At 38.0% G+C, this 27,597-nt stretch overlaps 2 protein-coding genes across 6 annotated transcripts; one reads left to right on the plus strand and one right to left on the minus strand.

Annotated features, from left to right (window-relative positions):
* The first annotated feature begins 653 nt into the window (after positions 1 to 653).
* Positions 654 to 22,093, plus strand: DDHD2 (DDHD domain containing 2). Its single transcript, XM_081046896.1, has 18 exons — positions 654 to 1,006; positions 2,246 to 2,473; positions 3,204 to 3,394; positions 4,206 to 4,295; positions 4,862 to 4,982; positions 6,430 to 6,519; positions 7,457 to 7,592; positions 9,462 to 9,670; positions 9,958 to 10,025; positions 10,877 to 10,999; positions 12,116 to 12,211; positions 13,255 to 13,383; positions 13,489 to 13,644; positions 13,899 to 14,001; positions 14,136 to 14,306; positions 15,010 to 15,172; positions 19,322 to 19,429; positions 19,886 to 22,093. Exons 2-17 carry the CDS (start codon positions 2,254 to 2,256, stop codon positions 19,401 to 19,403), a joined length of 2,148 nt encoding a protein of 715 aa, XP_080903022.1. The 5' UTR covers positions 654 to 1,006; positions 2,246 to 2,253; the 3' UTR covers positions 19,404 to 19,429; positions 19,886 to 22,093.
* Positions 18,652 to 27,577, minus strand: PLPP5 (phospholipid phosphatase 5; the record flags this gene model as incomplete). Of its 5 annotated transcripts, XR_013993240.1 has the most annotated exons (9): positions 18,652 to 19,157; positions 19,838 to 20,005; positions 23,376 to 23,515; positions 24,684 to 24,854; positions 25,566 to 25,690; positions 26,152 to 26,215; positions 26,620 to 26,710; positions 27,179 to 27,287; positions 27,474 to 27,562. XR_013993240.1 is itself a non-coding variant. In XM_081046898.1 (8 exons), 7 exons carry the CDS (start codon positions 27,560 to 27,562, stop codon positions 23,404 to 23,406), a joined length of 813 nt encoding a protein of 270 aa, XP_080903024.1. In that variant the 3' UTR covers positions 19,423 to 20,005; positions 23,376 to 23,403. The 5 variants fall into 5 exon arrangements, 4 of the variants coding, with proteins under 4 accessions (XP_080903024.1, XP_080903026.1, XP_080903025.1 ...); XM_081046898.1 differs by lacking the exon at positions 18,652 to 19,157 and having other exon boundaries at positions 19,423 to 20,005; positions 23,376 to 23,567; positions 27,474 to 27,577; XM_081046900.1 differs by lacking the exon at positions 18,652 to 19,157 and having other exon boundaries at positions 19,423 to 20,005; positions 23,376 to 23,567; positions 27,467 to 27,571.
* Positions 27,578 to 27,597: the final 20 nt, after the last annotated feature.

Genomic DNA, 27,597 nt, shown 5'->3' on the forward strand with positions numbered 1-27,597 from the left:
ACTGAAAAACATTCCCTAAACCCTTTCCCTATAATCTAGTCAGGAAACAGGAAAGCGTCTTATTATTCAATTATTCCCCCCAAAAGAACTGAGATCTTCCAGAAAATGTAATACTCGGGAGACCTGGGCAGCTTCATGACTGTGGGAAAGTTCGTTTGAATTTTTCACCTCCGTACGTCATCTTGTTTGGACAAAAATACCTCATCTCCCACCTCCCTTGCAGCTTTTAAATCCTGTCAAGCTCACCTCTACATCTTTTAGAGATATGTTTTTGGCAGCTTCTAAATCCTAATAAACTCAAGTGGGAAGGAGCAAAGCCCCAGAGATCCACGTTTTTTCCTTGCGAATGCCAACTGTATCCATTCCCCTCATCACAAGTGGAGGCCTGGATAGACATCACGGCTGCAGGCGCCCCACGATCCTAGTTGTCCCAGGGGCGTGGCATCCCTGTCTGCCCTGGGAGCCCCGGCCTTTTAGTAGGGGTAGGGTTAGCCCGAGGACCAGCGAGTCAGAAGGCCCGTTTTCCCACCTTTTAAGCGAGCAGGTTGGGCTTTCCCACTTCCTTTTACTGAAATTCGAAATGCATTCCAGTGCTGACGTCTTCTTCCGCATCCCGGCCTCCCAAAGACCTCTGGCCTCAGACCGCGCTCCTAGCCCAGAACAGAGCGCAGGCCGCACGCACGACCCGCAAGCCCAGCGCTGCGGCTCCCTGCCCCCAGGAGGAGCCACATCTCGCGTGAGTCCCTCCACCTCTCGCGACATTTCCTGGCAGTTCCCTTAAGGCCGTTCTCGCCCGGTGCGACGCTTTCGCGTCGCGGTCCCAGATACCTCACGTTTGCTCGCGGCCGTCCGGCCCGCTCCTCGCCCGCTGGGAGCGTGGTGGAGCCCAGAGTTGGGCGCCCCGCCCCGCCCCGCCCCGCGTAGGCTGGGGTAAAGGCCGCCGCGGGGACATGTCGTGCCCCTTTCAGCGAGGGCAGGAGAGCGTGAAAGGCAGCGGGACTGCCAGGTGAGTCCGCGACGCCCTGTTGGGGTCAGAGGCTGGACCGAGGGAGGTCCGATCGGGCTGCAGGTTGGAGGCACCGCGGGATGGAGATGCCAGGGACGGAGGAGGGCGCGATGCGGGAAGCAGGGACTAGGGTGGTGGGAGGACCAGCCCGAGAAGCGTCCCGGGCCCCCTTTGTAACAACTGCGCCCCAAATTACCTTGTTTCCATTGGGCCCCGCTCCTTTCGGCGGGGCTGGAGGCGGGAGGAGACGAGTCCTCGGGTTCTCAGGTCCCAGATCTGGGCTGCAGGAGGCCCGGGGTCATGTGCGAGAAGGGACACGCCACGGTGGCTGAGGTAAATTTGTGCTAGGAGGAAAGGTGAGCTGGCGGAAAGCTGCAGCGTTCTCTCAGGGAGGCCAGGGGTTTGCCGTCCCGCTGCCTGACATCCCGGCAATTGTGCTCACTTGCCTCAGAGGAATTTGACTATATTTTTGATGTCCGCAGTGTTAGGTTTGCCGATGATGTGCATGTTGAAGGGGTAGAAACGCATAGGTCAGAGTCGTCTTTGAGGGAAGGAGGCTTTTGAGGTCACCTGTTACTTTTTACCTGAGCCCTGGACGGTGTCAGTGGGTGTGCGCTTGCGCGCAGTGTCCCCAACCAGGGGTTGTGTTTTCAGAATTGGTACCACAGTCCTAATTAAGCACACTTCAAGGATCAACAAAAAGTGGTTCTTAAATGAATAGGTTTATTTTCGATATTTTAAGATTCCAGTCATTATGTAATTGTGTAATGTTAGGGGACTTGGAGCCTAAAGCCTAGGTGTTATTAACACTGAGTGAATTTTTTGCTTTTGGCATTAGACTTAGATTGGAAATTGGTTCAAGTGTTTTGTTGCAATCAAGTTTGACCATGATACTTCTTGTGCTTCTGGGTTTGTTTCATAACTTGTTGTCTAATGAAAACCATGCAATTTTCTGAGAGAATTGGGAGATCAGTCAGTACAAAATGGTTGGTCTGACTACGAGAAGCATGTTGTATAAAGCCCTGTCTTCCTCCCCCCAAGTCTAGCTATTTATTGTAAGTTATTTCTGTTTTAAAATGTGGAGTCCCCTAGACTGTTGTTTTTTGTTGTTTTTGCAGAAATGACTCCTTAAAGTGACTAGGTGTGTGTGTGTGTGTGTGTGTGTGTGTGTGTGTGTGCACAGTTACACTGTTAATAGAAGGAAAATAATTTTTCTGATTGTTTTCTTTTGTCTTTTAGAGAGCGAAATGTCATCAGTGGAATCACACCAGGAACAGGTCACCCAGTTAGAGCCATCCCCATCACCAAACTCATGTAGTTCCTTTGAGCTAATAGACATGGATGCTGGCAGTTTGTATGAACCAGTTTCTCCTCATTGGTTTTATTGTAAAATAATAGATTCTAAGGAGACATGGATTCCTTTCAATTCTGAGGATTCACAGCAGCTGGAAGAGGCATATGGCTCTGGTAGGATGAAAATGATGACTTCTAATAGACAAAGACTGTCATCTCTCTCAGACTATAATAGGCCTTTTAGTGAGTGCTATTAAAAATGAAATTTAGATTTTCTTTCTGGTTACCACCAATAGCATTTTTGTAGAGAAGCTCTGCATTGCTACCCAGCTAATTTACAATATTTAAGAATTTTGTCTGTATTTTGAAAATAGTACCTATTGTAATTTCTGCATAGTTATTCAATAATGTTTTTTTATGTTCTAGCTTATGTTTCAGTTTTTGTTTATAAAGAGTGTGGGGGAGGCAGTGTCACATTCATATTGCAAAAAGAATGAATTCTCGAACTTGTCACTTTTGTAATGAAACATGATGCTAGTTACTACTTTATCATCCTGATGGCCATGGTCATTAATTTACCTTTTGGATCTTTCAAGCAAAAATTCAGAAAAGTCTTCTTATATACCTTTTTTTAAGTGACACTATTATCTCTCCTCAGTAAAAGAGCAAAACAGTGTTTGGGTATTATTTTTTTCATATTTCATTAAAACCAATAATGATTTTGACAGTTTGTGAAAGTACTTAGTGAAAAAAAGGTAATTAAATTCCGTTTTGTTTAATGTTTAGCCAAGTAGAAACTGTTCATTCATGTATTTTATAACATTATTTAGAGTATAACTCAATTGTATTTTGGGATGTTGATTTTGATATATGTACTTCTTTTCCTCTTTTCAATACTTGATAGGAAAAGATTGTAATGGGAGAGTTGTTCCCACTGATGGGGGCCGATATGATGTTCATTTGGGGGAGAGGATGCGGTATGCTGTATACTGGGATGAGCTAGCATCAGAAGTAAGACGATGTACTTGGTTTTACAAGGGAGACAAAGATAATAAGTATGTTCCCTACGCGGAAAGCTTCAGCCAAGTATTAGAGGTATTTCTTTGACACTTTTTTACACATTTTCTTAATTTTTTTCTTTCTTTGTTTAATAATCTTTTCTTCCTCTTTTGACTTATTTTGTGTAATTTCTAGAAAGGGTTTTTGGTTCTATCTGCATCAAAGTTTATAGCATTTCTTTTTGCAAGTTAGTTTCAGATAACATAGTTTTATTTTCAGATTTTAAAATCTGTGGAAATTGTTATGATTTAAATTAAAAATGTTTCCCCTAATGGTGATCATTGTTTATATTTAAACTATGACCACAGGATTTTTTTTTTTTTTTTGCCTTTTAGTTTTCTTGCTCTGAAGACAATCTGAAATTTGCTTTCTTTAAATTGGAGTTGGACGTTAATGTTATTGAAAGAAATATATCAAAATGTAAACAATGATTATCTCCAGTCTAGACAATGGAATGAGGAACAATTTTTTTTTGTCCTATGCTATTATCGTATTTTAAAAGAATTTAAAACTAAATGTGATAAATCAAGGTAAAGAGTTATATATGTAATACAGTCCTAATTTTGAGGAAAAATACCTGCATTAATTGTTATTGAAAGAAATATCAAAATGTGAACAGCTTTTACTGCCAGCCTAGATAGAAATGATGTTTTTCCTTTGTTCTATACTATTATCTATTGTAATTTTAAAAGAATTTTAAAATAAAATTGATAAAATAAAAAAGAATTTTAAAATAAAATTGAGTAGGATATTCTTATTTTAATTGTTTAACAGTATTCTTGTGAAAAAGTTTAATTTCAATAGAAAAGCTGTAAGAGAAATCTAATGAAATGTGTTTTCTTTTAAGGAAACTTACATGCTTGCTGTAACTCTGGATGAATGGAAAAAGAAACTGGAGTCTCCCAACAGGGAAATAATTATATTACACAATCCAAAGGTAAAGCAAATTAAAAGCCTTTCTCTAATGTTGGGATTAAAGGTTAATATCATTACTAAGGAGAACTTAATTGGTTTCCTTTTCCTAGGGATTCTACTTGGGATAACCTTTGGGAATTTTTATATTACATTCACAATTATGACACTTAAAACTTGTTAAAACCATTACTATTATTTACCTTGTTCAGTTTATACAAGAATTTTCTTAGGGAGCATTATGCCACTGTAGATTAAGAATATCACTGATACATTATGTAGCATGTCTTCCATGTGTAGGGTACTGTTGAAAGTCTTTTAGCCTGATATATTTTTTCCTTTTTTATTTTTTAGCTTTATTGAGGTATAATTGACAAATAAAATTATAAGATTTTTAAAGCATACATTAGCCAATGTATTTTCAGAATTCTCATTTCAAGCTGTAGGAATTGCATTACCAAAACTCCGTTTGAGATTTGACTATGTATTATGCTTTGAAAGACATGTTCCTGCCCCTCAGAGTGTATAAATAGAGATGTCTTTAATGTAGAATGTCTTTATTGCTCTGATCTTTGATCTTTTCTATTTAAGCTTATGGTACATTACCAGCCAGTTGCAGGGTCTGATGAGTGGGGTTCAACACCCACTGAGCAGGGTCGACCAAGAACAGTGAAAAGAGGAGTTGAGAACATCTCTGTTGAAATCCATTGTGGTAATGCTAATCATTTATTTTTTTCTTGTGGTATACTTATTAATTTATGACTTAAATTGTGACCTTTCTCTATGGATTTCGATTACCTCAAGGCTTAAAACCTGATTGTTAGTTATATGAACTTATTCTGCATTAAGATTAGTATCACTTTATTAAGAATCTTAATAAATATAGAAATCTTTTTTAAAGTTTTTAAGTATATATGGTGTGATAAGTAAAAATTGGCAGTACTAATCAGGAATTCACTAAGTACAGATGAATTGATTTAGTTCTAATTCTAAGAAGTGTGATTCCACCTGTTTGATTAGAAATTTAGTCCTGGTAATTTCTGTTGTTGAAGATTTTCAACTAGGGAAGACTATTTTTCAGTAGGACCTTGATGGTTATCCGTAGTGTCATTTATGGTTGGTTTTATAATATATTTAACTGGATTATGAAATTCCTTTAACTGTGTTTCCCTGAAAATAAAACCGGGTCTTATATTAATTTTTGTTCCAAAAGACGCATTAGGGCTTATGTTCAGGGGATGTCATCCTGAAAAATCATGGTAGGGTTTATTTTCCGGTTAGGTCTTATTTTCAGAGAAACACAGTATCTTGCAGAGGCGATAGCTTGTGTCTTGCACGAGGTCTTAGACTTATAATTTAAAAAGATGGGTTTAAAATTTCAGGCTTCAAATACATATTAGACATGACTGATACGATTGATAAAAGTGGAATAGTAGATAACATTATTTTATCAATGTTAAATTACCTGAATTTGATAACTGTACTATGGTTATGTAAGAGAATATTCTTGGGAAATATGCATTAAAATATTAAAGGGTTAAAGAGAGATGTGTGTACAATCTGGTGATGCACCAAATGTTCAGAAAACTAAATGTGTGTATACACATATACATAGAGAGAGAGAGAATAAAGCAAATGTAAGTGTTAAAATGTTGAATCTGTAAAAAGTACAGCGAGTTTCTGTAGTGTTCTTTCAAGTTTTCTGTAAGATTGCAGTTATTTGAAAGTAAAAGTTTAAAAAATCCTGAAAATTTTTTTCACTGATTTATTTTAAGATAAATTAGAAACAAAATAAAATCACTGTATTTTTAACTAAGTAGTTACATATAGGATATTTTATGTCCTGTATATTATCTGCATATGTATATTTTTTTGGGGGGGCAATATTGGGGAACAGTGCTTTTCCAGGACCCATGAGCTCCAAGTCAAGTCGTTGTCCTTCAATCTAGTTGTGGAGGGTGCAGCTCACTGGCCCATGTGGGAATTGAACCGACAACCCTGTTGTTAAGAGCTCGCGCTCCAAACTGAACCATCCAGCACCCCCCATCTGTTTATATTTTCACTTCACTATCTTTATAACCTATTCATTATGAATGTTTGATTTTTAGAATACATGACTATTTATATAGAATAATTTTTCTTTTTAACTTCATTTATAGGGGAACCTTTACAAATAGACCACTTGGTTTTTGTAGTCCATGGGATTGGACCAGCTTGTGATCTCCGCTTTCGAAGCATTGTACAGTGTGGTAGGTTTGCAAAGCATATAAGATTAGATCATTTAAGCAGAATATTAGTCAGTGCTCCTGTGAGCTGAGATAAAGGGTTATCTTTAGTTTGTTGTCTTAGCTGCATAAGAGGATTTGGAGAGCTAAAGACAGGTGGCAAAGTAGTAAAGCTTTCCAGCTTAGACCTAAAGTACTAGTAAATTCCTCAGGCTAATAGTTTATACTCTTAGCTAATAATTCTTGAGTGAACAAGCACTTAATCCTTATAAAATTGTTTTATGATGTGATGAGCCTATGTCTAACCATTCCAAGTTTAAAGGGACTGTAAAATGACATAGTTTAAGTGAAAAACAGAAGCTTCAGTCACTTTTACAATTCATACTGTGATAAACCTCTTGATATTTTAATTGTAATAGGTCATTAGTATAACTTGTTTTTGAAAGGTAATAATATCCTCTAAAACTTCATAGTATTCAAAGTCTTACTGTCTTACCTGGGGAGTCTTATTTTACTGGCTAATGCTCCTAGCATAAATACCTTCTTAGAAGGTTAAGATTGACGTAATATGAACTTCAAACAGCAGTGTGTATTTTTTTCTTAATCTAAAACATTAGGTAGTAGTTGTTTATAAGGACCAGAAAGTTAGAATGGGAATCTGACTGCAAGGCCGATTTTTTTTTTTTTTAAATTGAAATAGTTTCCATGACACATTAGAAGTTTTGAAGTTAGCTTTTTTTTTTTGATGAAATGTTTTGTATAGTAAAAGCAAGTTCTATATTAAAGGAACAGCTTTTCCTATATGTAGTGAAGATTTTTCTGAATACCACTTTGCTCTTTTTGACTCAAGTAAACACCTTCTAAGCAAATGTAGATAGAGTATAATTTTGTGATCTATTGCATCTGAATTCTGCAAATTCATTGCTTCACTGTTAATACATAAGTTAATTTTCTTTTCCAGTTAATGATTTTCGCAGTGTTTCCTTGAACATGCTACAAACACATTTTAAGAGAGCCCAAGAAAATCAGCAGATTGGAAGGGTAGAATTTCTTCCAGTCAACTGGCACAGTCCCTTACATTCTACTGGTGTGGATGTGTGAGTAATACCATACACCTTTGAGTTGTTAGCCGTGATTATGATGTTTTCTGATCATTGATATGCTTAGGGACTTTTCTGCTATAGCTGATTGATTGTATAGTTAAAATTTTGTTCAGCGAAGTTTTTTGTACTTCTATGTCTTCTTAGAGATACATGATTAAATGTTAACTAATCCCTTGGTTTAACTAGTCCTGGTTTGAAATAAAGAGCTGTGTGTATTCTAGTATGTTTTACTGGCTCATTAGTATTTACTATTACAGCTTTATTATTGCTTTATTGTTGAAGCCAAACATTGCTTTCTTCCTATACTGTATAAGCATTTCCATCTTTAGATGTCAAAAGCCAACCTACCTCAAGATGTACACAGTAATTTTGTTGTTCCTTTTGTGATCATATTTAGATAGTATTTGTCCAAATTTGGGAAACAAAAGGAAGTCCCCCAACATTACATTATTAGTTACAATTGGTTCAACAACTTTTAAGTGATGGCTTTCTTAAGTTACAAGTCCAATAGTTTTGTTTGTAAATTTTATCGCAATATCAGAGAAGGTTGTCTTATATTAAGTATACTCAACTATGGGCTTTCCAGAAAAAGTGTGGTCATAATACAATTCTACGATACAATTAGGAGATGCTTCTCTGGAAGATAAAGGAAATAGCATTATTTCCATGCTGGTCTTGGAAATGGCTTTCCTGATTCTGTGTCTCTCAGTTCTTAATGCCCTATGATTTGAGCATATTCCATGTGCCGCATACTCCATTGTGGTGTTGCTTTTACTAGGTATGGAGTTCACATTTTTTCATATTTGAGTTGATGCTCAGAGGTGACTTAAGGTCACATAGCCCTCTCTAAAGTACCGAAACTGTTGAATTTTTGAGGAATCTTTCTGGGAATTTGAAGAAACCTTTAACTGGAACTTGATTTAGATCATGTCAGCATGGTTTTTCTTTGCGAGACCTGAGTTCTGTTTGCCTTTGGCATCTGGCATTCTCACCTTCTTTCAGCTTTTAGAAATTCTGCATTGAGAGCTGATTTTACCATTTGACTTGTGATCAAAAAACCATAATGCCAAGAATTCTAAGAAAAGCCTCTTGTATCTTTTCTTTTTAGAAAACTTTTTGTTATAGAGAATCCTGTACACAAAATAAAATCCTATACAGGATTCTCTATAACTTTTTGTTATAGAGAATCCTGTACAAAAGTAGCATATATAATAATTCTTCATGTACTGATTATGATTACCCAGCTCCAGTAAGCCTCCACACATGGCCAGTTCTGCCCCATCCATACCGTCATACCCCTGTCTACTGCCCACCCCTCCACTGTATTATTTTTGAATCAAATCATAGGTATCATATCTTTCATTTATAAATATTTCAGTTTGTATATATCTTAAAGGACTTTTAGCACACCTAAAAAATTTCTTAACATCAGCAAATATAGTGTTCAGATTTCCAATTGTCTAATAAACGTTTTTAGACACACATACACACACACGAACACAAATACAAATGCATACATACACACATATTTTAAATTGGGATCCAATAAAGTCCATAAATCATAATTAGTTGATATATCTTTAAGTCTCTTTTAATCTCTTGATTACCTTTCCATCTCTTATTGCAATTTATCTGAAGAAACTGAGTTGTCTTATAGATCTTTTCACACTGGATTTTGTTGATCACGTCCCTTTGGCTTCATTAAACATGTCTCTCTGTTCTCTATATTTCCTACATATTGATAATTCCTTCTTGTATCTTTAAATATCTAAGTCTAAGCTTGGAGGCTAAACTGGATAATAACTTAGAGGAGGTTGTGGAATGTATTTAGGTTTCTGCTTAAAATATTTTTCCTTTTTTCAGAGATCTGCAGCGAATAACCCTGCCCAGCATTAACCGCCTAAGGCACTTCACCAATGACACAATTCTGGATGTCTTCTTCTACAATAGCCCCACCTACTGTCAGACTATTGTGGATACAGTTGCTTCTGAAATGAACAGAATATATACACTTTTTCTGCAGAGGAACCCTGATTTCAAAGGGGGTGTATCTATTGCTGGTCATAGTTTAGGTAACAAATGAATTATCTGTAGCCAGAGAGGACTATTACATTTGTAGGACATCTGTTTTTGAAGTACAATGTTTTTTGTTTGTTTTTTATCAGTATCAGATTCAGTGGTCTAGAACTGGTTTGTGATTTGAAAGGGGTGGAAGGATGGTGGTGGGCTGGAAAGAAAGATTCTCTGCTTCATAGATTTTGCTACGTGGGTAATTGGCTTATTACTTTTTTATATAAAAGACAACTATTTAGTGTTAATACTTAGAAACTGTTCCTTCTTTCTTCTATTTTACTTATAGGTTCGCTTATATTGTTTGATATCCTAACAAATCAGAAAGATTCTTTGGGGGATATTGACAGTGAAAAGGTAATTTAGATGTTTAGATAGGTTCTCTTGTAGTTCTTCTTAGTAAGGAATTTTAGATTTTAGACTTATGTTTTGTTTTTCACTTAGTTTGTTTAATCTTATACCATAACATTAAATTTATTTTAATTTTAATAGACTTGTAATTATCTGTGTCATTCTTGGGTGATAGAAGCAAGATAGTAATATACTTCTAACATTTGCCACATATAAAAATAACTATAGGCATCTTGTTTTCCCATTATGAACATGTATTACTGGTCTATTATTAGAATTATAAAGTCATTGAGCTGAAATGGAGTTTGCATGTGATGAAATGAAGACTGAATTGGATGCAAATTGATATAATTTATAGAAATTCTGTTTGAAAGCAGTGGGAGGACTTGATGTTTAAACACCTCTCAGTGAAACATAGTCCTGTGAACACTTATCTATAGTGCTTAAATAGTACTTAGCATATAGTGTTTTGTATTTTTTTCTTTTTTTATGTAAGTGTCCTATTTCTCCTGTTGGACTCTGAGTTCTTCCAGGGCAGGGGCTTTGTCTTAGATTGTTTTACATCTTAAACACTATGTCCCTAATAAGAGCTCAGTAAATGTTTTGTTAATGATAATGAAGAATACTGATAATCATTCATTCATTCATTCACTTAAAAACATTGTTTCAATTAAAGTTGCAAAAACTTAGAGATCAGTATCTTAATTTATATTTTGTGTAAATTACAATTTATTTAAAGTAAAGATACATCTCTATGTGGAAGTCTTATGTAGTACATTTCTTTATTGCAAAATAGTATTAATAAAGGAAAATCTAAATGAATTTAGAGAATATGAGCTTTACAATTTAATTTTTAGGATTCCCCAAATGTTGTTATGGATCAAGGAGATGCACCAACGCTAGAAGAAGATCTGAAGAAACTTCAACTCTCTGAATTCTTCAGTATCTTTGAGAAGGAGAAAGTAGATAAGGAAGCTCTGGTAAAAATCTTTTAAAACTTTATGCTACACCATTTTCAGTATTTTTATTGCTTATTTTTATCATACTGCTTACTAAGAGCCTGCCCTTTAGAAGCATTTTAGTCATAAATACTTTGTTATCATTAGTAATGTTCTTTAGCATTATTTATGTGGTTTTTATCGTACCAAGTGATCTTCGCTTTGTGGGAGTTCAAAGTTCAGAGGAGCCATATTGATAAACATATAGCAATAAAGACTGCAAAACAGCACAGCTCAGAAATCATGAGAGCAAGAATAAGTGACCACTAACTATTCCAATGTTTATTTTCTGTTATACTTTCAAGAGCTCTGCTGTTGATATTTGCTTGTTTATTTGTTTTTGTTTTTTTGCCACTTTTGTTGGGTGCTTTTGTTTTTTTTTTAGGTTTGCAATACATTTAATTCCACAGGAATTTAGTAAATGCTTACTATAATCAGGCATACTCTACCACATACTGAGGATAGAGTGGTGAATAAGACAGATACTATGGTCCTTAACAGTGTTTATAGTTTACTGGAACAGACATATTAAATATTCAAACATAATTAATTACAATTGTGGTTAAGTTCTAAGTAGGAAAAGTACACAGCGGTATAAGAATGTATAATAGAATTAACTAACCCAGTCTGGGAAGGGAAGGGAAGATTCCCTATTCAGGTGAGGAGCACTTCAGCTGGATTGTTACTCTGTTTCATGCTCTGTGTTTGCTGTGTCTTACTGCTTGTGTCCACGAGTAAGAGTATAATCTCTCTCAGGAATGTGACATCCAAGTGAGCGTGGAAATCAAGGGAGCATGGAAGTCCTGAAGTGAAAAACCTACTTATATAGGGTTTTTTTTATAAAAATAATACAATGTTACCTATATTACTATAGCATTGATACTGTAGTACTGATACTTTCCATTCTTCTTTAGGCTCTTTTATGAACAAAATACTTTTTCCTTCTCTAAGTTATTAATGAGGTACCACTAGGGAGCCCTAGTAATATAAAGTAAAGAATAACAGAGTGCTTACATCTTAATCTTTTCAGAGAACAAGTCATTTAATTGATTTTATTCTTCCTAGAAATAAGAAAGATACTTGATTTTCTATGCCTAGGCCTTATGTACAGACAAAGATCTTCAGGAAATGGGAATTCCCTTAGGACCAAGAAAGAAGATATTAAACTACTTTAGGACCAGAAAAAATTCAAGGGTATGTGCTTAATATAGTTTATAGGATTAAACAATTTTTGACATCCTTGTATTCTTGTGCTTTGTGAGGTGTTTGGTCTAAGGAACTAAGCAATTTTGTTAATTGGTGTTTGGCTCTTTTTAGAAATTAAGCATGTTTATTGATACGTTTAAAATGTTATCAGCTTCAGAAGTCTTATCTTTCCTAGATTCCTCCTACCATTTCATTTTTCCCCTTTTTCTGTTTTATAACCACTTTATTGAAATATAACTTATATCACATACCATAAAATTCTCCCTTTAAAAGTATACAATTCAATGGTTAATATATTCAGAGTTGTGTAACCATGACCACCATCTAATCCCAGAACATGTCTATCACCACATAAAGAAACGCCATACCCATTAGCAGTCACTTCCCATTGTTCCCTCCTGAGAACCACTGATCTACTTTCTGTCTTTATGGATTTTTTTGTTTTGGAGATTTTATGTAGGTGGAATCATAATGATATGTGGCCTATTACAACTGGCTTCTTTCAGTTAGTATAAGGTACGCAGGGTTTGTCCATATTGTAACACTACTTGTATATTCAGTTTGTTTGCCACTGAATTCCTTTCCAAATCTTAGTAGTTAATTATTTTTCAGCTCTTTAGCAGGTTGCTCAGATCTTATTTAAGGCCCATTATTTGCATCATTTTCTATACCCACAAGAAACGTTTTGCTTTAATTAGAAAGGCATAGCACTTCATGAACTCCTTAGCAGTCCTCAGCATTGTTTTCCACAGTGCTCCACTATTTCCTCTCATCGTGGTTGCCTAAAATTTCAGCTGCTCCCCAAATAGCTGAGTACAGCTTACATCATTTAGAGCATTTTGGAGGGATATTAGTTCATAATTTAAGGCAACTTTTGTTTTCATCAGCTTTATGTTGTTTTCTGAGACGCTTCCTAAAATTGACTATCGTTTCAGAACTTTCCAAAGCATATTTTCAAACCAATAGAAAACTATAACCCTTTGGAATTTTTACTACATAGCAGCTCCACAGAACTACTTTTTATTCTTTAGGGTATTGATAGATCAAGTCCGCAGTCAGCTTCAGGGGCGAATATGTGTAATATCCCCAAAGAAGCGGAGTTCTGCAGTAGTGCTGATGGAGCTGGGAGTGATGCCTATCTGGATGTTGGCATCGGGCAGGTACCGGTACCGATTCTCTTTGGGCGTTTTATTGCCTACCATTCATATGGTATGAACAGAAGCAACTCGTTATTAATAAGAGATGCTTTTATTTTCTCCTCCCAGGTGTCTGTAAAATACCCTCGGCTCATCTATAAACCAGAAATATTCTTTGCCTTTGGATCTCCCATTGGAATGTTCCTTACCGTCCGAGGACTAAAAAGAATTGATCCCAACTACAAATTTCCAACATGCAAAGGTTTCTTCAATATTTATCATCCTGTAAGCATTGGACGGCTTTTGTGGTTTTACCTGAATTTAGGGTTTTTATGGTAAAGAACATATGATTTTTTGTTATGTTGATTTACTTATTTATATATTATTCTGTAGTAATGAGATATACTAGTATGAATTTGGAAGTGCTGGGGCAGAACTGTACATTTTAATGAGCTTATAATTATTATTGCCTGATATACAGTTCCTCAGAGTATCTTTCTTCAGCAGAGGTATATGTAGCTATTGTTTTTCCTGTATAGTTTGATCCTGTGGCCTATAGGATTGAACCAATGGTGGTCCCAGGAGTGGAATTTGAGCCAATGCTGATTCCACATCATAAAGGCAGGAAGCGGATGCACTTAGGTAAGACTGAGTACAGAATTTGATAATTCAAGACCTGGTCAGTGCAACTGACTGGACCACATTCATTTTATTTAGTTGTGTTGGACCCTAAACTCATCGTAAACCATGTAATGTTCTTTATTCTTGTGTTTCAGAACTGAGAGAAGGCCTGACCAGGATGAGTATGGACCTTAAGAACAACTTGCTAGGTTCGCTGCGGATGGCCTGGAAGTCTTTCACCAGAGCGCAGTACCCTGCTTTACAAGCTTCAGAGACTGCAGAAGAAGCTGAAGCAGAACCTGAATCAAGTTCAGAGGAGCCGAGTGGTCAGTGACACTGTACACATCGATTTCCTACATCAGGCCGGATAAGAGGGACTCCGTGGTGTGCAATTCTTTTTCTCCCAGGGACTTCTTACTTTGCCCTTTTCATTGTATAGGACCAACACTGTGAGTCCTAATGGGCCTTCAGCTCTGGTAGCCTTTTATATCAATCAATAGCCACAAATTATGGAAAAACATTATTTGTGAGGAAAAGTGTCAAGAGAAGCTGAGCAGCTGGTAATGAGGCTTTAAACATCCCCCACTTGGTAGCTGTGGGGGTGTTATTAAGAGCCTACTCCGAAGCACCTTGCTTTCCCAGGGGCATGTCTAGGTATTCATGGGTCAGTTTTATTTTCCTGGTTGGGGGCTAGCTAGGATATTCTCCTCTTAATTTCACAGATGACATTGTATTCTTTTGATGTAGTTTTCAACTGCCTATAGAGTTTTATCCCTGCTTGCATTTAGTTTACACACCAAAGGCAAATGAATTAGCTATCAAAGGTGCAGGAAAGGAAAAGAAGGGATTAGACAACATCATTGTGACTTGAGGGAAGGTTTAAGGGGATTGAGAGCAGGAAGATGGGAGAGAGCTTCCTGAATAGAGAATAGCTCATCCTGGGGTAAACTTGGAGCCTGAGGAGAAGTAAGGACAACTTTGGAGGGCTGGAAGCTCTTAAGGTCTTAACTATGGTCCCTCCATATCCAGATGTTACCACAGAAGAGACCTCGGTGGCAGTGAAGGAAGAAGCCCCCCCCATCAATGTGGGAATGCTGAACGGAGGCCAGCGCATTGACTATGTGCTGCAGGAGAAGCCTATTGAAAGTTTCAATGAATATTTATTTGCTTTACAAAGCCATCTGTGCTACTGGTAAGTGTTGTTTGGTTTTGTTTTTATTGTTTTTTGTTTTTTTAGTCTGATTGTTGCACAATCTCCAGGGAACCTCTGATCTGCATCTGTTACTATAGATTATTTTGCACATGACGTACACAAATGGAATCATACTCTACACTCTTTTTTTGTTCGGCTTCTTTTTTTTAAATTTTTTTAAAAATTAGTTTCAGGTGTACAAAACAATGTAATAGTTAAACATTTATCATTTATATCTTCACACAGTGATAACCCTCCTCCCCACATCTACTACCCCTCTGACATCGCACCGAGCCATTACATTTCCATTGTCTCTATTCCTAATGCTGTACTCCACTTCTTGTAAATACACACACACACACACACACACACACACACACACACACACACACACACACACACACACACACAACTGTAGTTGACATTCATTATTGTTCAGCTTCAGCTTCAGGTGTACAGTTTGTTTGGCTTCTTTCATTCATCCATATGGTGTGTATCGGTAATTCTCTCCTTGTTATTGCTGAGCAATATTCCATTGTATGAATGTACCACAATTTGTTTAGCCATTCATCCGGTAAGGGACATTTAGGTTGTTCCCAGTTTTAGGGATATTACGAAACTGCTACGAACATTTGTGTACAAGACTTTGTATGAATATATTCTTTATCTTGGGAAATCTAGGAGTAGAATGGCTAGTATGAATAAATATATATATATATATATATATTTTTTTTTTATAAAGATTTTATTGGGGAAGGGGAACAGGACTTTATTGGGGAACAGTGTGTACTTCCAGGACTTTTATCCAAGTCAAGTTGTTGTCCTTTCAGTCTTAGTTGTGGGGGGTACCATTCAGCTTCAAGTTGTTGTCCTTTCAGTCTTAGTTGTGGAGGGTGCAGCTCAGCTCCAGGTCCGGTTGCCATTGCTATTTGCAGGGGGCGCAGCCCACCATCCCTTGCGGGAGTCGAAGCGGCAACCTTGTGGTTGAGAGCCTACTGGCCCATGTGGGAATCGAACTGGCAGCCTTCGGAGTTAGGAGCATGGCGCTCTAACCGCCTGAGCCACCGGGCCGGCCCCTAGTACAAATATTTTTAAACGGAATTGCCAAACAGTTTTTCTGCCAGCATTTTCCATTCCCATCAGCAGTTTTTGAGAGTTCCAGTTTCTCTATATCCTCTACAACACTTGGTGTGATTAATCTTATGATTTTTGTCTCTTAGCCTTTCTAAATGAATTTAATGGCACTTCATTATGGCTTTAATTTGCATTTCCCTGATCACTAATGATATTGAGCATATTTTCATGTGTTTGTCATCCATACATTTTTGGTGAATTGTCTGTTCAAATCTTTTCCCTATTTAAAATATTGGATTATTTTATTAAGTTGCAAGAGTTCTTTCTATATTCTAGTTACAAGTCCTTTTCAAGTAAATGCATTTTCTCAGGATGTGGTTTGATTTTCATTTTTCTAGCAGTATGTTTTGAAGTGCAAAACATTTTGATTTTGATGAAGTCCAATTTATCGAAGCTTATCCTTTTTTGACATATTTAAGAAATCTTTGCCAAATCCAGAGTCATTAAGATTGCTCCTGAGGTCTAGAAGTTATATTGTTTTAGCTTTTACATTTAGGTCTATGAGCTATTTTGATTGAATTTTTTTTTTTAATATGTGAGGTAGGGACTAAGGTTCATTATTTTGCATATGACTACCAGTTGTTCTAGCAACATTTGTTGAAAAGTTTTATCGAGATGGAGAAACCATTGAATTGTCTGGGCTCTGTTTTGTTCCAATGAACTATTTGTCTATCTTTATGCCACTAAAAAAGTCTTGATTATTGTAGCTTTATAATAAGTCTTGAGAACAGTTATTGTGAGTCCTCCAACTTTATTCTAATTCAAAGTTATTTTAGCTATTGTAGGTCCTTTCTATTTCTATAGAGATATCTTTTAGAATGAGGTTGATAATTTCAACCGACAAGCTTTCTGGTGTTTTGTGATTTCATTTTATCTATAGATGAATTTGGGGAGAATTGACATCTTAGTAGTACTGAGTCTTCTGATCCACAGTCATGGTTATCTCGCAGTGTATTTTGGTCTTTAATTTCAGTAGGGTTTTTTTCTTTTCAGTGTATGTATCGTGCACATTGTAGTTTTAAATTGCATTCGTCCTATGCTCCTTTTTCTCTTCAGATTGAATAAATCTTGCCTTTTACTAAAAAAATTGCATTCCTCCTATTACATAAGGTTGATGCATCTTGACATATATTTAAGGACCTTTTGATTTCCTTTTCTGAGAGTTATCAGTACTCTTTATTCTCTTTTGTATTGGAATATGTTGGTCTTTTTTTATTGGTCTGCAACATGAGTTGCAAATAAATACCTTTGCCCCAGTTTGTCTGACATTGCATACACTGGTTTTTGCTAAGTAGAAAATTTTTATGTAGTCAAATTTGTTTTTTCTTTTTTGGCTTCTGTAATTTATGTCATACTTAAATCTTACTTACCACAGTGTATTCTGAAATTTTATGGTTTCATTTTTGCATGTACATTTCAAATTTATTCTAATAAGGTGAATGACCCAAGTCATTTTCTAGATGGCTATCCAGTTCTTACAACACAGAGAATAGATTTGAAATTCTAACTTTACTACATTCCTATATATATTTAGGACTATCTCTGAATTTCCTGTTCTTTACTATTGATCCATTTTTTTATGTACCAGTATCACACCGTTTTAACATCTGGTTTAGCTAATCCTGCCATCTTGGCATGGGTTTCTTTTTTTTATTTTTAAAGATTTTATTGGGGAGGGGGAACAGGACATTATTGGGGAACAATGTGTACTTCCAGGACTTTCTTCCAAGTCAAGTTGTTGTCCTTTCAATCTTAGTTGTGGAGGGTGCTGTTCAGCTTCAAGTTGTCCTTTCAGTCTTAGTTGTGGAGGGCGCAGCTCAGCTACAGGTCCAATTGCCGTTGCTAGTTGCAGGGTGCGCAGCCCACCATCCCTTGCTGGAGTCGAACTGGCAACCTTGTGGTTGAGAGGACATGCTCCAACCAACTGAGCCATCCGGGAGGCAGCTCAGCTCAAGGTGCCATGTTCAATCGTAGTTGCAGGGGGCGGAGCCCACCATCCCCTGTGGGACTCGAGGAGTTGAACAGGTAACCTTGTGGTTGAGAGCCCACTGGCCCATGTGGGAATCAAATAGGCAGCCTTCGGAGTGAGGAGCACTGAGCTCCAACTGCCTGAGCCACCAGGCTGGCCCGGCATGAGTCTCTTAACGTAAGGTCTGTGTATGGAGTTTGTGGGGAATAGAAAAAGTCGAGTCCAATGACATCTGTTTGTAATTTTGGGCACATAGGTATATGTGATCTTTTCTGAGGAGAAATTCATAGGTTTCATTAGATTCTTAAATACTCATGACTCAGAAAAAGTTGAACCATAGATCTAGAGAAATGTTTGAGCCACATACCCTTAAGGCAATCCTTCATGAACATTTTTAATTAAATTTGTTTTTAAATTATTTTTTTCAATTATAATTGACATTCAGTTTCAATGTGGCCTCTTCTTTATATCCTCAGTTATAGGAGTTACGTTAAGCCAGTCTTGGGGTGGTTCTCCAAGTTGATTGTTCTGTAATTTAGTTCTAATTATGATGGGGTCATGGGAGGAAGCGAGCACAACATTTACCCTTGTCATATTGATTGGAACCTGAATGTTATTTTTTATAATCAAATTTCTTTATGAACTGGATATAAGTAATTGCTTGTACACACAGAGAATAGTATCTTGAAAATACATGAGAAATAACATTGCTTGTCAGAATATGGGAACTAGTAGTTAAACAGGTGGGAAGGTGATCTCATTATTATACCCTTACGTATCTTGAATTTTGAACCATATGATTGTATCATTTTTAAAAAAGCGAGTAACATTTAAACAATTAAGGTGAGCATATTGTCTTCCATATTGTCCCAAGAATGAGTTCTGTGGAAAGGGAAAGATGCTTAGTCATTTACTAGTAGTAGCTTTTCTGTGTTACCAGACGTAATGCTAGACTTCTGTTAGAAGGTAACCGTCCAAACTACTGCCAATTGCATCTAGTTCTTTTTTTTTTTTTTTTTTAACAACATAACTTTTTCTCTTTACAGGGAGTCTGAAGATACAGTATTGCTGGTCCTCAAAGAGATCTACCAAACCCAGGGTATCTTCCTTGATCAGCCTTTACAGTAAAAATGAATCAGCTTTGGCTGCTTAATGTAAGTTTTTAAATGTCATATATGCAGCATAGTTCTACATATTAACATGTTATAAGGACCTATGAGCCTTAAGCTCTTTACATACTTTCCTGTTGCCTGTCACCAAGGTCTAGGTTATTTATTGTTAGAGGGACTCTACTTAAAATTCATGGGGAAAAACAACGCAATAGTCCACTTAGAGAAAGGGTAGTGTGTGTGTGTATTTGTTTTACTAGTGATTTGGTCCAATAACATTTATCATTTTTAGGATCTAAACTCAGAATCTTAATAGGTCTGAATATCTAAGAGTTACCATGGCAACATTTACAATTTCAATTACAAACAGCCCATCCTGAGATTTAAATTACTCAACATTCAAATATGTAACTAGAAAGGTTGTAGACTCTGGCGTTCTCCTTGGGTACCTACCTTACACTTGTGACTGCATGGTGACCACTTTTCCCCTCTCTCCCCTAGATGGACATTGAGGGATCCTTCCCCAGAAAATCCACCTATTTGTTGCTGCGGTTCTCTCCTCAGCTGCGTCATTTCTTACATGTTGCCTGCCACTTACCATTGGGGTCTTTGGAAGATAATCTGTTTTGGAAGTGAGTGGAAAAGCAAAGGGAAGACACCCGATTACTTTTTGCCACTGGCTTCATATAAACACTTGCCATTTTTTTCTTCTTCGCACCTTTAATTCTTTGATGATAGTATTATAGGTATCACACTTTATTGCTTATTACATGAGATGGTATAAAGTCTGTTTTGAGTTCGGTATGTTTTGGGTTGGTAGAAATTTTTTCCAGAGAATAAGTGTTCTAGTTTGGAAGCAGACTGTTGAGATCAGAAGGCATTTGGGGTACACTCCTCTCTCATTAGTGTTCTCTGCATTTGAAAGCTAAGTGTAAGTAGAAAAGATTGTTGGGCAGTCAAAATCTTTTGAGCCATCTTTTCTTTCCTACAAGTCCTATGTGAAGATAAACTAAAATGTAGCTTAACGGCAGTATTGTTTACTTTCTACATCTGACGGACAGATTTATTGCTAGGAATCACTGATGCTGTTCACTGTTTTCACAGTTGTTTGAGCTCCTTGGAGAGTCTAAAATGGACAGTTTAGTTCACATTAGGTGCATCTTTATAAAGCAAAGATGTTATCCACGCTAGACCCGCCCTTTTATGTGATATTTCAAACTGGGAGACTTGGGATGAAGTCTGACTTGTCTGATAGAAGCTTCTGTTCTCACATTGAGGGGGAAGCTGTAAAGGCTGACAAACCTAATTACACAGCCTTGACAGACTGCTTAGCTTATAAATAAAATCTGTCAGTGGTGTATTTATGGTGAAATAGAATTTGTGTAAGTCACCTGTCACACCTCCTTGGGTGAAAGGAGTATTGTGTCCTCTTTAAAAACACTCTGTAAATATCACTGCCTTCTTAGATACCCATAATCCAGAATGCTTATTTAAAAGGCTCCCGGCGCTGGCAGTGTTGGTTAAGCAGGTAGGTTTGGCTCGGGGGATATGTTTCTTATTCTGAAAGAAAACCCTATGCCTATATGGGCCAAGAAACAGCTATTGCAGAGTCAGTGTCAGAACACACAAAGTGAGATGGACCTTGACAAAGACAGGTGAACACAGGCTAATTGTTTCCAAGGCATCTGCTCATGACTGTGCTATAGGTATTTTCTTGCGCATTGGTCAGTCAGTCATAGTCTTTGCAGTTCTCTTTGTGATACACTCCTCTCAGATTCCTACAGGCCATTGTTTATAGAGTGGCAGAGGCAGGCCAGCTGTGTTTTATTTCTTGTAAATTTTTTTGTAAATGTATCATGGTACCCAAAACACTGGCATTTAATATTCACTTATGCTATCCCTGCGACAGCAGTGGTCTTTAGTATACCTTTCTGGAGAGAAAAGGAACGGGAAGGTTATTTATTGTCACCCCAGAGATAGTAGAGGAACGGATGGGGAAGTCAGAGCCTGGCCTTTCCTTGTCCAGTTGCTTAGAGACTATTGAAAAGATGTTTCAGATATATGGAATACTTTATTTTCTTTACTACATAAATTCTGAGTTTGAAATAAGGGTTACTGAGAATTAAGCAGCATTTAATATGTATTAAAGAGAAAGCTTTTGTTAAGCTGTCATCTTCAAATTTAAATTCATTCTTCCTATTAGCAGACTTAGTACTATTTAGGAGTAAACCGAAGGACAAGCAAGAGTGAGTCCTTGTAACCAAAGATGAACAGCCAGATTTTGGATAGCTAGATAAACCACTGCTTATATTAAGAAATGTTTCTTTCCTGGTGGTGAGGGGCAGGTAACTGTAAAAGAGCTTTATATCTTGTCTATTAACCTGTGGTATTATCATGGTTGTATATTACACAGGGTAATAAGCTTGATTTAAATCCTTTATTTAGTTGTATGTTATTTGCACTATTTCAGTCGTATCATGTACAATCTCTTGACCAAGCCTATTTTTTAACTCTGGTAGAGTATCATTTTATACATATTCCCAAATGCAGAATTGGTATTGCTTATCTAAGCAAAAGAGATTGTTTGCATGGAAAGATTAATAGCACTGATTAGCTTTCTAATAATTTTGCACTTTTTGAAATGTCTTTTTTTACGTGATTGTATTTAAAACTCTAGTAAATACTGAAATAAAACCATATTGACCCATTGCCTACCTTTACCTCGTTTATCCATTATAAAGAAAATCAATATAAAAACCATTTTCTCTTCCTTTATGGATTAAAAGAAGTTTAAAAAATAAGTTTTGGGCGAAGAACTAATTTTTATTTTCCCTTGATTGGTATTTTCATTGTCTAGGCAGGTATAATTCAGTATTTAAAGCACGATAGTTATAAGGTAAATACTGAGACTATCCTTTGGTATTTATAATCATCAGCCACAACTATAGGTAGTTGAATCACTATGTCAGATGGGGAGTCCAATGGTTTTATTTTGGAAATGTTCCAGCTATCGAATGGTACTTCAGTACAAAAAAACCCACATCATCATTTTATGTCCATATCTCTCTTACTGAAGGAAAACGATACATTGGAAATCTATACGGCAAGGTCATATTTAATGTATAATCTCAATAAAGAGAATGTTGTAGGTCCTATAGCAACAATTCTGATGATAACCCGTAATTGTTCCTTATGGCGCATTGTGAAGAAGGGACAGAAAGAGGGACAGAAAAAGATTCATTTGTCCTCCGTCCTCCAGATAATGGTAGCTGTAATTTTTCTTTAATGCTTTAGGCATTTGGGCAGATCTTCAGTCATGAAGGGTGGGAAAGAGGCTCATGAGCACAGATAAGGACAGATGAGGTAGAAACAGGTGTCAGTGTTAGCACTGAAACCACACTCCTAACCATTTTCTTTTCTACTGTGTTTACTTAGTAACTCAACAAATCATGCCCAGTATTAAAAATGGACAGCATTATCTGGCTGGACTTGGGTAAGATATGCCTAACAGTGGTAAACTAGCCAGAAATGTACATTTTCCTATTTATGGCTCGATGGAACTGTCATCAGAGAAAGTAAACAGAACCAAAATGATTTAGTCGGTCATGCCCTAGATTTTAAAATTTTGAGCTATGGGAAATGAAGTTTTGATAATTAACTAGTTTCTAGGATAAAAGGCCTCTTTGTGCCAAGATCCTTCCAAGAATGGCATTTAAATTTAAATGTAAAAACACTGTAGATCTTGGGGTGCCAGTCTGATGGAGAGGAATCATAAGCTGTTGGAGGCCTGGTGAAGGATCCCATTCCCGGGGGCATGTGGCATACGGTAGGGAAGCAGCAACTGCTCCTCATGACACATTGGTGTCAGCAAAACTGCGTAATCATTTGGAGGCAGAATGAAGTGCTGATGTCCTCACTGGTACCGTTTAAGAGGTAAAAAGGTAAGAAATTCTTGGCTTGGGCACAGTCATGGTCGGAGGGGCTAATTCACCTTTTCTCCAGTGAGGTAGCTCCAGTTTCTAAATATCAAAATGATAAGGATCACCAGGCTTCTTTTGTGCAGTGGGAAGTGCAAGTCTGTTCTGAAATGGTTTATGGCATTCTGCATCCGTCAGAGGAGGATAATACTGCCTGTAGCAGACATAGGCAAATGTCAGGCCAATCATGGATCCAACCAGTACATCTGAACAGAGAGGAGAAAAAGTCTTCTTTTAATAGACTCCTAAATCATGTCAGACACCACACAGTATAGAGAACTTGGCTCTCCAGGTTATTCTAATTGTTTGGGTTGCAAAACCCCACAATGCAAGGTTCATGGTTTCTTTAGGCTATCTCAGTTTTATCATCTAGTTAGATTATCATTTTCATGTTGTTCTCTAAATACCAAATCAAAACACATCTTTAGTTAAATAAGTATAAGCCTTTTTCCAAGTATACTAGATTTTTTAAATTTTTATAGAACTGTAAATTATTTTTGGATTTTTTTTTTAAAGTTTATTGGGGTGACAACTGTTAGTTCAGTTACATAGATTTCAGGTGTACAATTCTGTATTACATCAATAAATCCCATTGTGTTCACCACCCAGAGTCAGTTCTCCTTCCATCACCATATATTTGATCCTCCTTACTCTCATCTCCCACCTCTCTCCCCCCTTAGATTTTGTTTTTAATTCAGAATAAAGGTTCACTTCATGCTATTAACAATTTTAATTGTTTTTCACTATTTAAAGAGTTTAGAGGAAGCAATAAACTTCAGGATTTGCCTCTTTGTAAAAAAAAATTTAATTTATTCTCTAAAATAGTCTCCTAAGGACCTCTGGGCAATGATATTCCCCCCTCCCCCTTTTTTTTAATTGTGGGTTTTCTGTGAAGATATTCTGTACTTTGAATGTTTTACTATATCATTCAGCTTAAATTTCTTTGGTTTAATTACAATTTTATGTTTTCTTGAATTTTATTTTTTGAACAAAATCTCATGACAATGAACTTGATTTTTATTTTAAGACAGTAAAAATCGAATTTGAGGTTATAAAAAATTTCTTATCGTTTATTCTGAACTTACGATGTTTCAATCAAAATAATGGAAAAATTAGGACTTTCCTCCTTGGTCATCTCTTCAAAAGGTAACTGTACTTTCTCATCTTCCATACAGCTCTGAATGCTCTTAGTACAGAACCCAGACCATCCCATACTCATCCATTCAGTCAGCAGATGCTTAGTGGGCATCTCCTCTACACGTGCTAGGGACAAAATGGGGAGGGACACATGGAAGCTTTTACGGCACAAATACCTGGCTTACCTTGCCAGTGATGCTTGTAATCACAGGTGCGGGACAGGGCAATCACAGCTGCAAAAAGCAGAGGTGACAGAAAGGCACAAAGCCTCCAAGATTTCCCACGGCCTTGTGGTGTGAAGCAGTGTAACTTCCCTGCCAGGTAGAAAGAAGCAAAGGCCAGACCAGCAAATGCGACTAGAAGAGGAAAAACCTGTAAGTATATGTCTTTTAAAGGACGCTCCCTCACTCATCTGTAAATAGGAAGCGGGAGGATAGGAAGATGTTTTATCCCTTTTTTGTATACTTCTGGAGTAGACCATGGATTTTGAGGGAGAAGGAAACAAAAGGAAAAATAAAGGACTTTGTGTCCCCAAGTTAATATTTAATATTTATCCTAAGAATAGTTTTTGGAATACTAGCTAAATGACTTTGGGCAGGTTACTTAACTTCTTGATGCTTAGTTTCCTCATGTTAGAAATGTGAATCATAAAAATAATAGTACCCACCTCATTGGGCTACTACAGTATCAAATGAAGTAAGAATCTAAAATGCTTCGAAGCACCTGACACACAGGAACACTTCAATAAAGGTTAATAATATTTTTATGACTATTACAAGATTTCAGGATCTAGGCAAATAATACAACAATAAAATGTTCACATCTCATGAAGGTCAACTACCTCCCCTGTCTTTGAATATTTACCCTAATATTCGAGGCTCAAGGCTTGTGAAATCTTGGGGTTCTTAAAAGGGGGGGTTCTCCAATTTCTAGATACAAGAACAAGAGTAGTGAGATATTCCCGTCCTTATAAGATTACTAGGCTAAATTCAATGACCCCTCCCCACACCTCCCCCCCCCCCCCAAAAAAAAAAAAGCCTAGAAGTCGAGTTGCTTGGTATTCATACAGGAAGAATGTCCACTAGGGAAGCTCTTTCGGCCCTCATTCACCACGTCTTTGTCTCCCGTGCACACCAGGTCGGAATGGGCCTGCCCGTCAGGGAAGCAGCGGTAGAAGAAGTCGGGCCGTGGCCTGGAAGAAATGAGTACGGTCCCTACACAGATCATTTACGACTCCAGAAATTCATTTTTGGTGTATCAGACCCCAGTAATCCTCGTTACCTGTTGGTCAAGTAGTGTCCCAGACAAAATAATGTGACTGGTTTAGGATAATCACCCCTATTTCCAGGGTAAACATTTAAATTAGGAGACAAAAATGCTCTAAAAAGTAATTGTGTTGGAGGGGCTAAGAGCAAGTCACAGCGCAGCTTCAAGGGTGCTCTAGGGGACACAACTCTGTCCGGGGCACAAAAGAGCCCAAGCGTCACCCGCAAGACTGAGAATAGGGAAGGGGAAAAGTGTTAAATGGGAAAAGATTAGACTGAGAATAAAGAAGAAAAGGACAAGGAGAAAGATGTGTGATGGCGCGCCACTAACCATCTCTTGCTGAAGTAAGGGCAGAGGCAGATACAGGGTGGCTGACTTGTCACTTACCTCCCCACGATCAGTTTTATTATGTTGGTAAAAACGCCATTCAAAGCCAGGGCAAGGCTGGCAGCTGGAAAGCAAAGAAACTTACTGTTAGTGGTACCTGCCGAGGAGGAACTGCAGTCACCGCCTCATTAAGGCAGCTGCCATGGCCTCTGCGACAGGGAGTGTACGGCCCCCACCAGAGCGGAGTATGAAACTGGCCGTCGATGACAGACTGCTGTAGTACAGGTAGACTTGTGTACTCGGCTGGAGGCCTTTCTGGGGTACCCATAGCCCCGTGCATTTAGGCACAGCTGCAAGGTTAACCAAGTTCTTAGTGCGGTCCCCGGAGTACCAAGTGGGATGCAGGGGAGATAGAATTACTTCAGGAACGTAGAACTCAGTGGCCTCCACACACTGAGGCCACAACTCCTACCTTTTTATTCCAGCAGTAAGGGAAGACACCACCAGGCAGAAAGGGCTGGTTCTTACCCAGGCAGGCTTGCTTGCTGTCTGTTGTGTCTGCCTTCTTGAGACATTTGGCCAGGAGGATCAGAGACAGCGGAGAAAGAAACGCGATGACCTGAACCAGAATATGGCAAAGGTTAAAAAACAAACAAAAAAGCCCCACGAAACTGTACACAACTGGTTATTAAAGTAGCTCCTACAGGGAAGGGGGATGGAAGGGACAGGAGCACTCACATATCAGACCCCACTGGCCCCTGGAAAGTTAACGCCTCGGCGTCTGTGGGTCAACGGGGCACTGGCAGTGCCGCCAGTACACGATTATTCTCCACGATCAGTTAGCCCAGACCATTCATTCATTGTAAGGAACAGCTCACAGAACATGTCTCGAGCCAAAACAGACTAACATCTTGCTCTCTAAATCTGCATCTTAAACATTAGGAAGCAAAATCTTAGCACACCAACAAAGGGAGCATTACGCTTACGCTCCCTACGAAGATCATTTTGGGGCCAGAATGACCACTTTCCGTATTAAGCTCAGTAGTAAGTATTTATTACAGGCAGAAGGAAGGGCAAGTTAACGCACAAACATTGGCTTGGTAGGGAAATACTCTGCTTCCACATACGGATTCCGGTAAAGCCACATCTCCTCTGGTTGGATAAGCCTCTGGAAGGGAGGGAGAAGCTCTGTTACCCTAAAGGGGAAACAAAGAAGTGCTGAGCACGCTGCTGCTTCCTCCGCGCTTCGCGTTAGAACCCCCGACCTCAGCTAGCTCAGGGAGCGCCCGGCAGAGGTGGCAGACACCTTCCTGCCTGCCCCTTTATGAGTCGTCAGCCCATCCGTCCTCCGTGCCCTGGGGTCCGATCCGCAAACCTCTTACAGGAAGGCCGCGAACAGTGCGATCCGCACACCCAATTCAGCCCCGCAGGCCGCCACCGCCACGGCCGCCTTCCCCATCCCCTTCCCCATCCGCACGCTCCGCACAGAGACAGGACGCCGCGCTG

This window comes from Rhinolophus hipposideros (genome assembly GCF_964194185.1).
Source record: "Rhinolophus hipposideros genome assembly, chromosome: 4".
NCBI classification, from domain to species: domain Eukaryota; kingdom Metazoa; phylum Chordata; class Mammalia; order Chiroptera; family Rhinolophidae; genus Rhinolophus; species Rhinolophus hipposideros.